The sequence below is a fragment of the Colias philodice genome, chromosome 16 (assembly GCF_061535455.1).
Source record: "Colias philodice isolate Cphi_HAF_F1 chromosome 16, ilColPhil1 Martin Lab GWU primary, whole genome shotgun sequence".
Lineage (NCBI taxonomy): Eukaryota > Metazoa > Arthropoda > Insecta > Lepidoptera > Pieridae > Colias > Colias philodice.
This window is the reverse complement of record NC_143101.1, coordinates 7836344-7852557: the sequence shown is the minus strand read 5'-3', so window position 1 is coordinate 7852557 and position 16214 is coordinate 7836344. Positions and strand designations below refer to the sequence as shown.

General features: G+C 32.6%; 3 protein-coding genes across 5 annotated transcripts in view; all 3 read left to right on the top strand.

Moving 5' to 3' along the window:
* fdl (beta acetylhexosaminidase fused lobes) overlaps window positions 1–16214 on the top strand; it is a 147403-nt gene that overhangs the window by 109553 nt on the left and 21636 nt on the right. The gene's annotated exons all lie outside the window — the stretch shown is intronic.
* Window positions 328–1847, top strand: Datp (purine phosphoribosyltransferase family protein Apf). 3 transcript variants are annotated; one of them, XM_089704779.1, is made up of 4 exons: window positions 328–564; window positions 755–878; window positions 1222–1307; window positions 1591–1847. In XM_089704779.1, the coding sequence occupies exons 1-4, from the start codon at window positions 454–456 to the stop codon at window positions 1816–1818; spliced, it is 549 nt and encodes a 182-aa protein (XP_089560905.1). In that variant the 5' UTR covers window positions 328–453; the 3' UTR covers window positions 1819–1847. The 3 variants fall into 3 exon arrangements, with proteins under 3 accessions (XP_089560905.1, XP_089560907.1, XP_089560906.1); XM_089704781.1 differs by having other exon boundaries at window positions 344–514; XM_089704780.1 differs by having other exon boundaries at window positions 348–518.
* Window positions 2344–16048, top strand: LOC149481816 (uncharacterized). The gene is made up of 21 exons (XM_089705356.1): window positions 2344–2671; window positions 3178–3304; window positions 3720–3832; window positions 4228–4393; window positions 4871–4993; window positions 5259–5526; window positions 6053–6198; window positions 6346–6509; window positions 6828–6957; window positions 7673–7804; window positions 8369–8505; window positions 8773–8799; window positions 9842–10009; window positions 10330–10543; window positions 11771–11914; window positions 12089–12746; window positions 13148–13428; window positions 13960–14132; window positions 14660–15223; window positions 15461–15551; window positions 15704–16048. The coding sequence occupies exons 1-21, from the start codon at window positions 2568–2570 to the stop codon at window positions 16028–16030; spliced, it is 4257 nt and encodes a 1418-aa protein (XP_089561482.1). The 5' UTR covers window positions 2344–2567; the 3' UTR covers window positions 16031–16048.

The following is a 16214-nucleotide window of genomic DNA, read 5'->3' as shown; positions in this document are numbered from 1 at the left end:
TACAATTGGATGCATGTTGGAAATTTATTTTTGTATTATCCTTTTGGCTTTTTATCTGAAATTAAAATTACTTTAAAATAAAATAAAACTTTACATACTGTCCCTGTAGTTGTCTCCTTCTCTATAGACTTTAAAGTTTAAACCATACCATCATACAAATCAGGGAATTTTGTAAAAGCCAGGAGAGAATATAAATGTAAGATTCGATACTTTGTGGATTTAAAGCGTTGATAAGATATTTGAGATAAGAAAATATGTTCTTGGCACAGGTTCTTGATGATCATATCTCTCTTTTTCTTCTATTTTCTGTTTGTCACTGACAAACAGCTGAGATTGACAGTCAATTTTGACAAACAAGATTACATTTTACAGCAGCGGTGTACTAAAATAAATTGATATGCTTGCCTATCTTATAATTAATTAATTAAATTACCTATGTGTACGTTTATATAAATGGAATTCTTCTTTTATGGATTCACATTCGTAAATTCCTTCTCTCCAGAAGCACAAGCAAGTAGGTATGTCAAGAAACTTAACACTGTACAAACACTTCACTTGAGCAATGTAAGTTTCTCATACAAAATGTAATAAAATAACAATCAAAGTTAGTGATTACACTCGTAATAACTTATGACAAATGATTAAAATCTTAACATTTTTCCTTTTACTTTCTATCTTATTAACGCGAATACTATTGCAGTCTGTAAGCACTAGTCAAGGTAATAATTTAATTTAATTATAAAAATTTTTCCAGAATAAGATTATAATGTCACCAACACGAGCAGCTGGTTTAGTTATATATAAGCATTCAAATCAATTGATACAGTTTCTTCTTTTGCAAACATCATATGGTGAGCATCATTGGACACCCCCAAAAGGTAAGACAAAGATAAAATATGTTTAAATGTCGTTCTGCAAAGAAAAGTAAAATAAAATCCCTATTAATTGTCAATTATTGATGTGTGGCTTAACAAAAAATATACAGTTACATTTAAATAAGTGGAACTGGTAACTGCAAGTTTTCATGAGCAGGAAAAGTTTTTTTTTAAATATTACATGACCTGGAATTATTCATAATGTGTAACAGTATACAATACTTTGTTCTAATATGTAATTTCATTTCGTTAATATGGTAACTATGGATTTTTTGATGAAATATAATGATATGATTATTATATTTAAAAACAATGCTAACCATATTTTATGTGTTCTTATTTTAAGGTCATGTAGACCCAGGAGAATCAGACTGGGAAACTGCTTTAAGAGAAACACAGGAAGAGGCTGGGTTAACTCAAAATGATTTAGAGGTAATAAATATTTTGTTTAACAGACAAATATATAATGTATGTGTGATAGTTGAAGACATGTAACTTGGCACTGTAAGCTATCATCACTTTAAAGTTGAAACTAATAAAGTGTCCCCTTCCCATCCCATTATTTATAATACTCATACATAAAAACATGAAAAAATGGAAAAACTTTCCTCCTTTTGTTTGTTTTAATGACACAGAAGTTTAATAATCATATTAGAAAAGGTATACACTTTGTCTTCACTTCATCTTGAAACAATTATTTTCATTTTTGATGCAGATTTACAAAAATACAAAGAAGACGCTCTCATACGAAGTAAATGGAAAACCTAAAGTAGTAATATACTGGTTAGCAAAGCTGATAAATCCTGAGACACCTGTAAAACTATCTGACGAGCATCAAGATTTTAAATGGTTGCCGTTACAGCAAGCGCAAGAATTGTCTGGTTTTGATGACATGAAACTTATGCTCGCAGAATTTTTTGATGTTGCATCAAAAGATATTTAAAATTGTTTGAATAAATGTTATATTGTTTATTTATCGTGTTTAATTTTCAATATTTAATACCTATCTTAATTCTAAACCACATCCATACTATATATACTTAATATTATAAATGCGAAAGTAACTCTGTCTGTCTGTCTGTTACTCAATCACGCCTAAACTACTGAACCAATTTGCATGAAATTTGGTATGGAGATATTTTGAGAGAAAGGACATAGGCTACCTTTTATTGCGAAATATGTACCACGGGCGAAGCCGGGGCGGACCGCTAGTTTACTATATAAGGAAAGCTGGAACTCATTTTTTATTATTTCCCGTTTTATTTTTAAAAAGTTATTATTGTCATTTTACTCATTAGGTAAAGGGCTTTCGATATCAGTTTAAAGTTTTTTGATAACTGCTATAGTTACGGAATAATCGCCTGTCCACACTTAACGATTACACCCTGTATATATGTATATTCTGTGGTCGACTGTTAAGTTATTATCTGTTTCAATCAATTTTTTCACTTGTCAGTTGTCAGTTGTCGCTCTGATTGTGCGCCAAGCAACGATTATTCATTTAAATAATTATTTATTTTTATATTAGTTTTGCACGTACAAAATACATGACATACTATATGACCGTAAAACTATTTAAATGTACGTTTTATTTATATTCTAACATTGAATTTATTCACGAGTAACGGAATGTGTTTAAACAATAATTGGAATAATATCGATTTATTTAGAAATAAATAAATAGTAAGAATAATGGAGCAACCTGAAGAAATTCCTCCAAGTAAACCAAGTCCAAGTAAATCAAACAATTCTGATTCAGTGAAAAAAAATAAAATACGTGGGAAAAAAAGGAAACGGTAAGTTAATTTTATTGCGATTTGCGATGCTGTATCATTAACATTATTGTATTAATTGCTCGCCCAGGCTCGGATTAACCATTCAGCTGATTTTTTTAAACAAACAGTTATTGTACTAACTGGTTGTGACAACTTCTATCTATAAATCATTAATATAATTTTATAAAGAACTAGCGGTCCGCCCCGGCTTCGCCCGTGGTACATATTTACGTTTTCTCTACATATAAACCATCCTCGTACTTCAAGGAATATAATAAAAAAAGAATTATCGAAATCGGTTCAGCCGTTCTCGAGTTATGCGCTTACCAACACATTTTGCGATTCATTTTTATATTATAGATATAAAAATATAATCGCGAGGCGGGATTAGAATCCGAGTCTGTATAATATTATAAACCATTATATTCAGTTTAGACGTTCTTGAGTTGTAAGTGGAGTATCAAGCGCAATGTAAGATTACAATTAATTTGTATTATGAAATTAATTTTTCAATTGTGTTATTACAGTGAAAGCAGCACAAGTACAGATGAAGATGATGTCTTGCCTGAAAACACACTGCAATTTGAAAATAATCTCCAAGCAACAGCCTTAAAAAACAATTTAGATGATCAAGTTGTTAAGAAAATACTGAAAGTAGGTAACATAAATCAATACTAATATTATAAAGCTAAATTGTTTGAACACACTAATCTCAGGAAATGCTGGTCTGATTTGAAAAATTCTTTCGGTGTTAGATAGTCCATTTATAGAGGAAGGCTAAATATTGTCATAGTAAGACCAATAGGAGCAATGCGTAAATCCGCAGGGCATAGATATATTGAAGCAGCTCATGTATAGTAATATTTATTATTGAAATTTTATTAAAAAAAGAGTTTGTTTTTGATTTACATTAAAGCTCCTTATTATTCTAGATTGATGTATAAAAAAGTGGCTTTTTATCAGTAGAATTTTTATGTGTTTCTTCTTTCACCCTTTTGTACCAATCTTTTTTTTTCAATCATAAAAAATTAAGTAATGATAATTTTAATATTATTTTTTGTTCTTACAGAAAGTGGTAACAAATGATCATGTGCTGGCTCTGGTTAAATTGCGTGAAGAGGAATTGGAATCAACACGCCCTCAGGAAAGTGTACAACCTAAGCTCACACGAGCTAAAGCCAAGTAAGTTGTCAAAAATTGTAAGTATAATAAAACAATTTGGGTGTTTCTGCAACTTATGAGAGAAGCGCCTAATTTACATGATCACATATTGTTATCTTGATATTAGTTTTAATTTACACCACCCAGTTCATGAAGAGCAGCAGGTTACAGAAATTACTGAAGCTTAGTTTATCACGAAATGTAATAAAATAAGAAATTTTTATACCATACCAGTGGTCCGCCCCGGCTTCGTCCGTGGTACATGTTTACGTTTTCTCCATAAGAACCAACCTCGTATTTTAAGGAATATTATTTTGCGCTTACCAACACATTTAGAGATTCATTTTTATTATATAAGATATAAACTACTTACTAATGATTAACAAACCTTTATTTAATACAAATTTTATTTGCAGAGAGTTAATGAAAGCATCACCACAATCAGCTCCCTGGAACTTGGAGTTGACACCGATAAAACATATTCCAGTAAAGACCAGGCCAGAAGTAAAGGCTTTAATAGCACAAGAACTACCTGAAGACGAGGATGACGAAGAGTATAAACCTACCCCTGAAGATGTAGCGGTAAAATATAAAAAGTTTATTTAAAATATTAATTATTCATTTTATAAGATTGTTACAAGAAAAATTTTTAATGATATTAAGGGTATTTTTCACTGCTTGCTGATAATTTCCTATGCTGTTTTTAAATGTTGAAATACAGCACAGTTATACATGTTACTTTATACCATCGCCATTCAGATAGTTACATCCATTTTAAGCAACAGATAAGCTAGAGAGAACAAATAATGAACTGTAAGATTAAATATAGCTTTTAACTTCAACACCACTGCCACAAGTTTTCAATTAAATGAAAAAAATATGTTTATTTAGTTTATTATTTAATGAGAATTACTAGAACAACTTTAAACTTTTAAGATCTTTATATCACACATTTCAATAAATTAATTTAAGTGTTCCTAGTATTAGTACTAGGAACACTCCATTAGGGATCATCCAACAATCCATTAGGGATTTTTTCAAAATATTTAAAATTTTCAGAGTGATGACGACCATGCTACTTCTAGTGACATAGATTCTCAGCCAGCGACGCCGGCGACACCAAAAAGTGCAAACAAAACTAGTCCGAAAGTTGTCACAGATGGACCGTTTAAAGTGCCACAGGTAATAAAAGACAAATATGTTTTTTATTTTGATTGATAGCAAATAGAAAAATTTTATTCCTTGATTGTATAAGCTAGATCAATCCTTTTATTCTCTTTTTCGTGAATATAGTCTAGTAGTTATGATATAATATCCAGTTTTAATTGTTAGCTAATTCATTCATGCCTTCATATGTTTAAATATATCTGCATAAATACATGTACAGTTATTTCAATATCTACACATAATCAATTCTCATATAAAACAATATTGCCATATTCAACAGGAAACAGTATCACAAGTGCGAAAGCAACTAAATTTAGAAGAGGAAGCGACAATCGCACTCCGAACTAGGTCCAAATTGAGCCTTTCGGAGACTCCAATAGAACACATAGAGAGTTCATTCGTTCCACCTGATGATATACCCCTACCAGATGTGGATGATCTGTGGAATGACTTCTTGGAAGGTTGTCTGAACCCCATTCCTAGTGTAAGGAATGAAGATGATGACGAGGCTGACCCTGAGTATAATGTGGCTGCCGATCCTGATGCTGGTAAGTTTGGAGATAAAATGTTTGAAAAATGGTATATGCAGTAATTTACTGTAGATAAGGTCTCTCATGTTTTGGTGAATGATCCAGGAAGAGGCCGTAAAAAAGTAAAAAAATGCATAAAGGAGTGACAGGTTTGCGAAAATTGAATATAAAGTATTTATAAATGTTGGGAAAAACAGTATTGATTAAAGCACAAATAATTATATATTAAAATTACTGTATTATAAAATCAAAAATACTTTTAATTTATCAATTATCAATTACTAGCTGCTCCGCGCGGTTTCACCCCCGTGGCTCCACTCCTGTTGGTCGTAGATATATAGCCTATAACCTTCCTCGATAAATGAGCTATCTAACATCGAAAGAATTTTTCAAATCGGACCAATAGTTCCCGAGATTAGCGCGTTCAAACAAACAAACTCTTCAGCTTTATAATATTAGTATAGATTAGGTTAAAAATATCATTTAACACACCGAAAAATAGAATTGAATCTGCACTTCTATAATTATATATTTTTTTTTTCAGTTGAGGAAGATGAAGAAACGCTTGAGAACAGTCTTATAAAAATATCTAAAAAGGAATTAAATGATTTAGTCACAGAACTATTTAATGTGATGCCAGAACCGGAACTGACGCCACTGTTAAATGTTGTTTTTGACAATGAAAAAGAGGTAATTGTAATGTTTGCCGCAATAATATGTAATTTTTTGGGAATCATCCATACAAATTGGATAAATATTTATTCTTTAATTCAATTGGATTATATTCCATTCCTTTTAACAGCTAGTTTTAACTTTTTATTATACATTTGTGTATAGGTAAACAAGTCGCAATGGGAGGGGAAGCAAGAGCCAAAATCAGATGACGAAACCCCTTGTTCGTCAGCGTCTCTCATAACGTTTGAGAGAAATGACAATGTTCGGTTATCTATTGGGAAAATTGAACCTGTTGAACAAAATGAAGAGCCTGCAACACAGACTGTGTAAGTTAATATCTTATTCTATTTTAGCTGAATAGATCCTTAAAATAAAAACGTAAAACTAAACCAATAGAGCAGTACTTGGACTTAAATGTATAAATAATTACAAATAATAATTCTCGAAAAGTGTACTTGGCGCATTTAAAATAGGAAATGCATTATCACATAGTATGTGTGTGTTAAAATGACAGCAGTGAATCGGCAATTGAAAAAAAAAACAAATTTTGCCTTTTCACCTCATGATCGTACTTTTTCTATTCTGTATTTTTTTATATTGCTATTTTATAAAACTGAAACATAGAAGTAAATCATAAATTGCAGTACAGAAGAAATGCCTCCAACAGAAGAGAATCAAGAAGAAACTGAGACGTTGGAACCACCGCCTGTACTACATTCAATTCTCAACCCGTCGCCCGAGACATTGCACGTTGAGATCGATGGTGATGATATTGTGAGTATTAAGCTATTGCATAGCTTCTATCGGAAGGGACCGAATCCAGAAATTCCGTAACGAAAAAACCTCACGCTCCCCACGGACACGGAGGTGTGGCTTGAAGGCATAGCATGCAATAGCTTTACCGCGGCAGTCCCCGAGTGACACACGTCTTTTTTTATTTTATTTTTCTGGAATATGGGAATTGTTATTAAAAAGAAGGGAAAAAAGAAAGGTTATTGTATCTGATTTGTTGTCTTATCTCCATAAGAACCAACTTCATACTTCGGTCGTAAGCCGTTCTTAAGTTTAGCGCTTAGCAACACATTTAGCAATTCTTTTTTATTATAAATAGATAATTGAGTGTTTTTTTTTTTGAAAAAAAGCCTTTTCGAAGTGCTTTCAAGGTTGCTTGCAAATTTTAGACACATCAGAGATAAATATGAACAGTTATAAATTTCCATTAGTTAACAGTTCACAGTATTTATTGCATACTAGCTGTGCCGCGTGGTTTCACCCGCATTACTCCGCTCCTGTTGGTCTTAGCATGATGATTTATAGCCTATATTACTCGTGGATAATGTAGCTTTCGAATGGTGAAAGAATTTTTAAAATCGGTCCAGTAGTTAATGAGCCTATTCATTAAAATCAAACAAACAAACAAAGTTTTCCTCTTTATAATATTAGTGTAGATTATATTTTTACCTTACATTAAGTGAATTTTTACTTGCAGGTAACACCACAACAAATATTATTAATCCAGCAACAGTTGAGAATGCACATACAGATATGCACTTCTAACTTCCTGCAGTTATTTGTGCATCCGACGCATTGGTCGTACGCGCCAAAATATAAAGAGTATTTGGTATGTAAAAGTTATTATAATTTTTAAGTTATTGCATAGCTTCTATCGCTGGCCTTGAGCGCGGGGACCGAATCGAGAAATTCCGTAACGAAAAAACCTCACGCTCCCCACTCCGACGGACACGGAGGTGTGGCTTGAAGGCATAGCATGCAATAGCTTTACCGCGGCAGTCCCCGAGTGCCACACGTCTTTTTTTCAATAAATGTTTGCTGCTCTACATTTTTTTTTTTCAAGTTTTGTGACAAGATTTGTGATATATAGATTTATGTATAAGTACTATAGATAAATTAAATGAGTAAAAAGTAAAACTAGAAAATATTCTATAATGCATACAAAGACGCGCTAAGACGCTAAGAACGCGAATTGTTATCTCGCCTCACCATTAGCATGTTTTGAAGTGAAACTTTTAGGCACGTTGAGAGTAATATTTCAAGATCGCGTCAGGGCAATACTGTCACTTCATGGAATAAGGCGACGATTAGGTATAATCTTGGCAAAGCACACACGTTCTTTTTTATCAGATAAAAGTGCATTTTCAATTTTTTAAATATATTTTTATAACAGGAATCACTAAACAGCATGGTGATATCGAACGCTGAATCGGTAGCGAATGTATGCAACTTGAAACCTGCGCTTGATTTGATCAACAGCTGGGAATCTTCGGTCTCACAAGACACGCCCGAAAATGCTAAAATGGTTGAGTGAGTGTGATTCTATTCATTTTACTTATTAATTTAATAGTTAATTTACTAATTTAACCTAGCCTAACCCTATAATTTTTTTAAATTATATAATATATTTTTTATATATTTATTACCCGATATATTTTTTTCAAATCATAGATTTTTGTGATGCATGGGTGTTTGCCAAAAGCTGCAAAGAGTATCTGCATACCGATATGCTTTATATTCATGATTACTAGAAGTACTACTTACTAGAAGTAATATAATTTTATTTATTTATTGCAGGTTTTTGCGGGCTGAGGAGGAAAGATAGTGAGTATTTAATTTTGTTTATCCACTAATAAATAATAATAGTTATAATATATGATGTGTTAATAAATAACATCATGGGAAAAATATAATTGATGGGAAATATATAATACTAGCGGTCTGCTCTGGCTTCGCACGTGGTACATGTTTATGTTTTCTTTCCATAAGAACCATCCTCATACTTCAAGGAATATTATAAAAAAATAATTATCGAAATCGGTCCACCCGCTCACTGTGATGCCGTGACCAAGGAAAAAGGTTTTCATTTATATATATATAGATGTTTAATTTGATATTAAGTGATACATTGTTTTATACTATGTAGTGATGATGATGAAAATTCAATTTTCTAATGTTAGGATGTGTTTAAGTATGTTAAGCAGTTTCTTAGCAAAAATAAAGTAGATAGCTTTTAATTCAATCATTACCAAGTGCATCCATTAGCCAAATCACGTTCACGTAACATTGCGTCAAGTGACGCTATGTCATGTAATTCCACGTCACGTCACATCATACTATATTAATTATAGGCTGCTTTTTACCCTGGCGAAACATTACACACATATACGCATTATAAACAACTGTATTAACAATCGCTTTTTCTATTCTAAAAGTCATCAAAAATGTCCGATTGGTGTGGTATATACGTATACAGTAACATTCATTCAAATATACACCTTATTTTGTAGCAGTAGAGATCAAAGTTTATCGTATGCGCTTATTAGAAAACTCTGCCTATAAGATCGTATGGGCAGAGTTTTTTTTCGGACATTTATCTTTTTCGTTTTGACGTGACAACGTCTTATAATTCGATAGAGCCGGCTTCACGCACGAAAAAACATGACTCATGCGGCGTTACCTCGCTCTGAGGCGTTCCATGTAAGGCTTGAAGTGCAAGCGAGAGCGTGGAACGAGCGACAAAGAAGCACAATCGGACGTTGTCACGTTCAACTATCGTCAGTAAACCGACTTTACAGACAACCAATTTTTTTTTTAACGTGATGAATAATTGATGTTGGTTGTTAAATGTATGTTCTGTGTACAGCCGGCGGCGATCTCTAGCGCACAGCACATACATCGGAGAGTTCCCAGATTTAATGAAGAGCGTCGTAGCCAATAGCCCGGTGTTCCTGTACCCGCACCTGCTGCCGGCCGCGCCCTTCCGCCCCGACGTGCTGCGGCGCAGGAACAACTACCTGCCGTCGGAGGAGCAGTGAGTGTGTTGTGTGTTGTGTGTGAACAGCCCCTTTTTTATGAACAGAATCAATTTTTTGACATAAAATCGATAGCTGCCAAAAAACAAATAGTCTGAGATGCAGAAAAAATTGTGAAGATCGTTTTACAGTTACTAGACCCGTCAAACGTTTTTATGTATGTCAAAGAAACCAAATAAACTTTCATGTATTCGCTAAACATGCGGTGGTTTACATATTAAAAAAAAATTTAAAATATATTTGAAAATTTTAAAAATAACTTTTGCAAGTATAACATCATTTCCCAAAAAAAAAATTATTACAAAAATCTCATTTGCAGGTTAATAGTTATCGGTCTGGACCAATTCTGGACCTACGTAGAAGACAATCCGGAGATATACAAACCGCCGCGTGGCAACCCGCGGCATCGCTGGGGTCTTACCGCTACCATACAACTGGTCTGCAAATACATGTTCCCCTGGGTCACTATGAAGACATTATCGGGGCATATACAGTCGATGAGGAAGTTGGGCGATAAGAATCATCCTATTAAGGTAATTATTGGTATTGTGGAAGAATTTTTATTTTTCTTTATCTTTAACCAGGAATAATACCTCTTTTTATAACCCCATATCTCGTTTCTGCCGTTTGTACAATGATTTATCCACAAGATTTCCCGATTTTGATATATTTGATCATCGAATAAACATATTCAAAGAACCAGTTGTTTTGTCTTTCTTTTATATCCAATATTAAATTATCGAGTTTTAAATATTAATTTATTGTAATACGCTTTATAATCCGGTCAAGTTAAGCATTTGAAATAAGGATAATTCCGACAAAGCCAAATTTTGGTGAGGAGCTGGAGTGTACCATAACAAATAAAAATTGAAAAGTCCCCACTTATCCCATGTGTGCTTCAATTTGCGGATTATTAGATAACTGTAAGCTGTATCCCATTGTAGTATTAATTTTACACATATTGTTGGGTTGCGATCTGCTCGTGAAATTTTCCACAGCTTTTTTAAGCTCCACAGCTTTTTTAAGCTTTTATAGGTGCCATCGTTCATAAAGTTTTTTGTATCTGTGTTTTTATTGTTCCAAATAAAGAATTTTTTTTTAATTGAATTGATGTGGCGCCTATGGACCCGGCTAGATCGTGACCTGTCATGTGTATTTATTTTTGAAAAAAATAAATAAATTGCCTATTAAAATAGCTGCTATATAGGTCAATAGCGTAGTACAAACCTAGTAGATACATCATACAACTGGTCTGCAAGTACATGTTCCCCTGGGTCACTATGAAGACATTATCGGGACATATACAGGCGATGAGGAAGATGGGCGATAAAAATCATCCAATTAAGGTACTTTAAAGTACAGTCGTGAACTGCTGGTATATTCTATATCTGTCAATGATCACGTGCAATAGAAACGCATTATAATTGCCTGCGAAGGAGTTTGATGGTATTGTACATATTAAAAAAAACTAGCGATATAACCATCTCATCTTCAAGGAATGTTATAAAAAAATAATTGACGAAATCGGTTCAGTCTTTCTCGAGTTTTGCGCTTGGTAACACATTTGGCGATTCATTTTTATAGATTTATGCCAGCCGCGCCATTAACCTATGTTCGAGGGTCAGAGGACTCTTTAATTATTTTCCTTCCAAATTTCATCCAAATCAATCATCTATTTTAGCAGAGAATGCGTAACAGGCAGATAGACAATTTGAAATTTATAGTATTAATAAAAATAAAAGATATGAAATTTGTTTCAGAGATTCTTTGCAAACCGGTTCGTGGATACGACGAAGCACAAACTGATCCCGTTCAACCCGGAGCTGACGCTGTACCAGCAGCCCGAGAACGAGATGCCGATGGTCTGGGTTCGATACCTGGCCAAGAGCAGCAAGCGGTTCCGGGTGAGTTCGTTGTATGTGTACATAGCGAACTTAACATTTTTGCAAAAAAAAAAGGAAAAAATGTTTATTCATAATTTTTTTTCATTATTGACGTATGTATTCTATTGTTGTGTTCGAATAAGAGATACTATTTTTTGTAAGTAATTGAAACTATTTTTTTTTTTTGTTTTTCAGTCGTTCTTATATAAAAAGAAACCAAAAAAATTTAAAAATCCAGAAGGCATTGAAATAAACACTGGTACTACAGTGAAAAGTGCACGCAAGCGGCCGCTGCCTATAGAATTTGTTAAAACTTTTCCAAAAAAACCAATAAACATTGCGCCAATGAAACCGAACCCACCGGATAAAGTTGATGTTCACATACAAAATGAAGAAAGTGAGACCCCTAAAATGTACCAAGTTATTAATACTGATGCAGGGACATTACTAGTGCCAATAAAATTAAATTCTAACAGTGATGTTACGAACCTTAACCCACAAAATAGTAAAGCGAATACGGATAGCATACACATAAAACCTAAACCGGACCATTGCATCTGTTGTGTTTTATTGAGAAAAATATGTAAATACAGACAAAAACGCATCACAGAGTACATAAAAAAGTTCGACGCAAAAGTCATTTGTCCGTGTAAAAGTTTGAAACATCCAAAAATTTCGAATAAACTGAAATTGCTGTTGAGAACGTATAAATCGTCGTCTTTACGAATATTCGATGATTTGAGAGAGAAAATCTGGTGGACGAAGAATAAAAACAATAATAATCATATGGTAGAGAATAATTCGGATTTAAGTAAAATGGCGGAATCCAATAAGGATGATGCGAAGGATTTGGGTGAGTTTAGTAAATATTATTACTGCTATCTTATTATAAAATTAATTTTGGGAGCGAACTGCGAAGGTATTCATTGTTAGTCTTTCACATAAACAGAGAGGAATGAAACATTCATATACTTAGTTTGTTTTAAAAAAACTCTAGTACAAAAAACAAAAGATTTGTTGACTTGTAATAAAGATAAGAAATAGTACAATATTTTCCCAATGTTGCTAGTTTTAAAAATAACACGTATTTTCGATCTTTGAGCTCTCTCTTATGCTTCGCATTATAAGTCGTGCATAAAATTCAGAGACGATACGTTAATAAAAAAAAAAGTTTTAATTAAAATTAACTGCTAGTAACTAGGTATTTATGTTATTAGTTACACTTTTTACGAAATAATAATATATTCATTTCAGCTTTCGTTACAATGTTCAAAGCGCGACTCTGCTTGCGTCAGAATAAAGTTCGCAACCAGCAAATAAAGCGTAGTTTGTTCAGAATATTGAGTCAATTTAAAGAACATACAGATGATCCTATAGAACTAATGGACGATATTTATAAGGCGTGCGATGTTGACTTGGCGGATATGTATAAGGAGTTTCTGGGATTCTTAACAGCGGAACAAGCGGATAAAATCGACAAATTAAAAGATTACTTCGTACATAACTGTATGGAAGATTTGATAAAGAAGACCGAGGTGAGATTTAGCTTTAACAAAATTCGATCAATGAAGATTTATCAAATAAATAAGTAGTTTTTTATGAAGCCTATTTGTTAGCGTTAACTGTATGTCTGTATGCTTGTATGTTCTATGTTAGAGAAAACTTAATACTTACTCAATTTTTAATTGACAGATTTAATTCAAACATTGTACACATGTTATCGAGAATTGGTGAAAATACAATCATTTCATATGTTTATCTTATTTTAGCGTGATTTTTAGTTTTTCTAAACCAGTTATTATTATTTGGTTCAGCATAAAAAGATATATTTATAACCTACCTCGATACCCCCCCCCAATAATTATAATTTATTTAGGGCCGATTTTTCAATGCTTGGATAAAACTTATCCGTCCAATAAAGTAACACGATACTATTAAAATGTCACGTAAACTGTCAAATACGGGCAATTAGAATACGTTTTTAAAATTTTAGTTTTATACATTAATCGACGAATAAGTTTTATCCAAGCATTGAAAAATTGGCCCGCACTCATACATTTTTACAGGAAATAGTGACAGATAAGAGCAAAAAGCTAAAAATATTGGAATACTTGTTGAAGCTCTCGAACAACAACGCGACAGTGTCGTGTGTCACGTGTAGCGACCTGCTCGATAGGATGCGGGATTATCCCGAACTAGCTAGATATTGCTTTTCCTTGTTTCCACATAGACGGAAAGCGTGAGTATATTATTAAGCTATTGCATAGCTTCTATCGCGGGCCTTGAGCGCGGGGACCGAATCCAGAAATTGCGTAACGAAAAGCCTCACGCTCCCCACTCCGACGGGCGCGGAGGTGTGGCTTGAAGGCATGGCATGCAATAGCTTTACCGCGGCAGTCCCCGAGTGACAAGACGTCTTTTTGTTTTTTTTAGGGTGACGAACCGCAAGGGAAAAGGGGCCCCTATTTTTTAATTTTTTTTATTATTATTGAAACTTCGCTGTCTGACTGTTTTATAAAAACAATAATTTATTGCTCTATCGTTTGGGTTTGAAAAATAGCACTTTTTAATGTCGTTAAATGTTTCATAAAACGGTAATACTTGAGAATGTCAATTTTTAAGTTTCGTCAATTTATTTAATTTTTGTCAACTTACTAGCAAGGAATAAATCCAAGTGAAACTATTATAATCTTGTAGTAACTACGTAACCAAGTTTATAATAACTTTCAAATCCTAAAATAAATTGTATAATTTGTATTTTTTTAGACTTATTGAAATGGAGAATGTCGGTTGCAATGAGAATCATCCAATACCTACACAAATTCCAATAGTAGCTAATACAACTACAAATATTAATACAGTAGATAGTCAAAGATCAATAGATATAGAATTCATTGATGCAAGTAATAATGTTGATAACTCACAGGCAAAAGTAACAAAAAGCATTGAAAATGACAAAACACACATCATTGAAGATTTAAATACTCAATCACAAGCAAATATAAATATAAATAATAACACAGATAAGGAAATTAATGAAAATAGCAATAGGAATGAAACATGCACACAAATAAATGGAGATATTAGTATGGAAGACACACAAACGCAAGAAGTTAACAAAGATGTGTGTGTAACACAAATCGAAGTAGATAATAATATGGAGATAGATAAAAAGGAAAATGATATAAATGTGAATAATACAAATGCGAAATTAAATAGAGATGATATGGGGAAATGTGACGCGAATATTGATGACGATGAAATGGATCAGGATGGCGCATTGAGTATTTGCGAAGAATCCAACACTGGTTCTGACTGTATTATAATTAGGTAAAGTATGATAGATTAATTCAAAATTATTGTTATCTTTAATACGAAATTTAAAAATACATATATTATAATAAAAAAAACGTTATTATATTAAAAAGTTAAATTTTCACTCGTTTCTCTTTAGTATATATTTTTTAGTGATATTTTTTTTTTTAATATTCAACACTTGCTTAACAAATTCATAGAATATTTTCCTTTTTCTGTTACTAAAATGTCTTTCAAATTTTTTTATTTTAGTGACGAAGAGAGCAACCATAAAGCAAATGTAAAAACGAAAGAAATTACCGAATCCAAAGGCTTCACGGAATTTATTGTGTCTATTAAAAAAGTAAGTAAAAATCAATATCAAATTGATATAAATTTTTTTCGAAAATATTTGGTTAGCACTACGGAAAAATTCGCGTGCATAATCAATCAAATCTCGGTTCTCATTTTATTTTAATTAATAATAATTAAATGCTTTAAATTATTTTAAACCAGGAGCAGATGGAGCTAACTACAATAAAATCAGAAGTCGATGATGATGAGCAAGATGAACAAAGCAGGCTTTACTTTGTACCTGATGATGATATGTGTAAGGAAGAACCTCTCGAGTGGAAACGGGATGAAGATAAAATAATTCTCGAAGTACTTAAACGGCATCTGTCCCCAGAAGAGAGGAAAGACAAAACAATCTTCGAAATTATTGAAGAGAAAACTATCCCACAAATGATCTCTGAGAGCCTTTCTCATAAATCATTGAATGATGTTAGGGATAGAATATTTTATTTGTTACAAATACTTCTTATGAATGAATTAAATGAATAAATTGTTTACTGATTTCAAGCTTATTTTTATTTTGTTACCTAAGCATCTTACGTTCACCCATCTGAAAACTATTTTTAAGCAATATTATTATAGAGCTTGCCTATCTAGAAGTGTTCATCCTTTTTATTTTAATAATTTCATCACCTCTCGTATAAATTACTTAATAAAAAATGATATCATCTGG

Excerpts from the sequence above, each read along its gene's own strand:
- LOC149481816 (XM_089705356.1), top strand. The coding sequence starts at position 2,568 with ATGGAGCAACCTGAAGAAATTCCTCCAAGTAAACCAAGTCCAAGTAAA. Across the intron at positions 14,133-14,659 it reads TTTCCACATAGACGGAAAGC|ACTTATTGAAATGGAGAATG; the intron begins GTGAGTATATTA and ends GTATTTTTTTAG. Across the intron at positions 15,552-15,703 it reads TTATTGTGTCTATTAAAAAA|GAGCAGATGGAGCTAACTAC; the intron begins GTAAGTAAAAAT and ends ATTTTAAACCAG.
- Datp (XM_089704779.1), top strand. The coding sequence starts at position 454 with ATGGAATTCTTCTTTTATGGATTCACATTCGTAAATTCCTTCTCTCCA. Across the intron at positions 565-754 it reads AAACACTTCACTTGAGCAAT|AATAAGATTATAATGTCACC; the intron begins GTAAGTTTCTCA and ends AAATTTTTCCAG. Across the intron at positions 879-1,221 it reads TCATTGGACACCCCCAAAAG|GTCATGTAGACCCAGGAGAA; the intron begins GTAAGACAAAGA and ends TCTTATTTTAAG.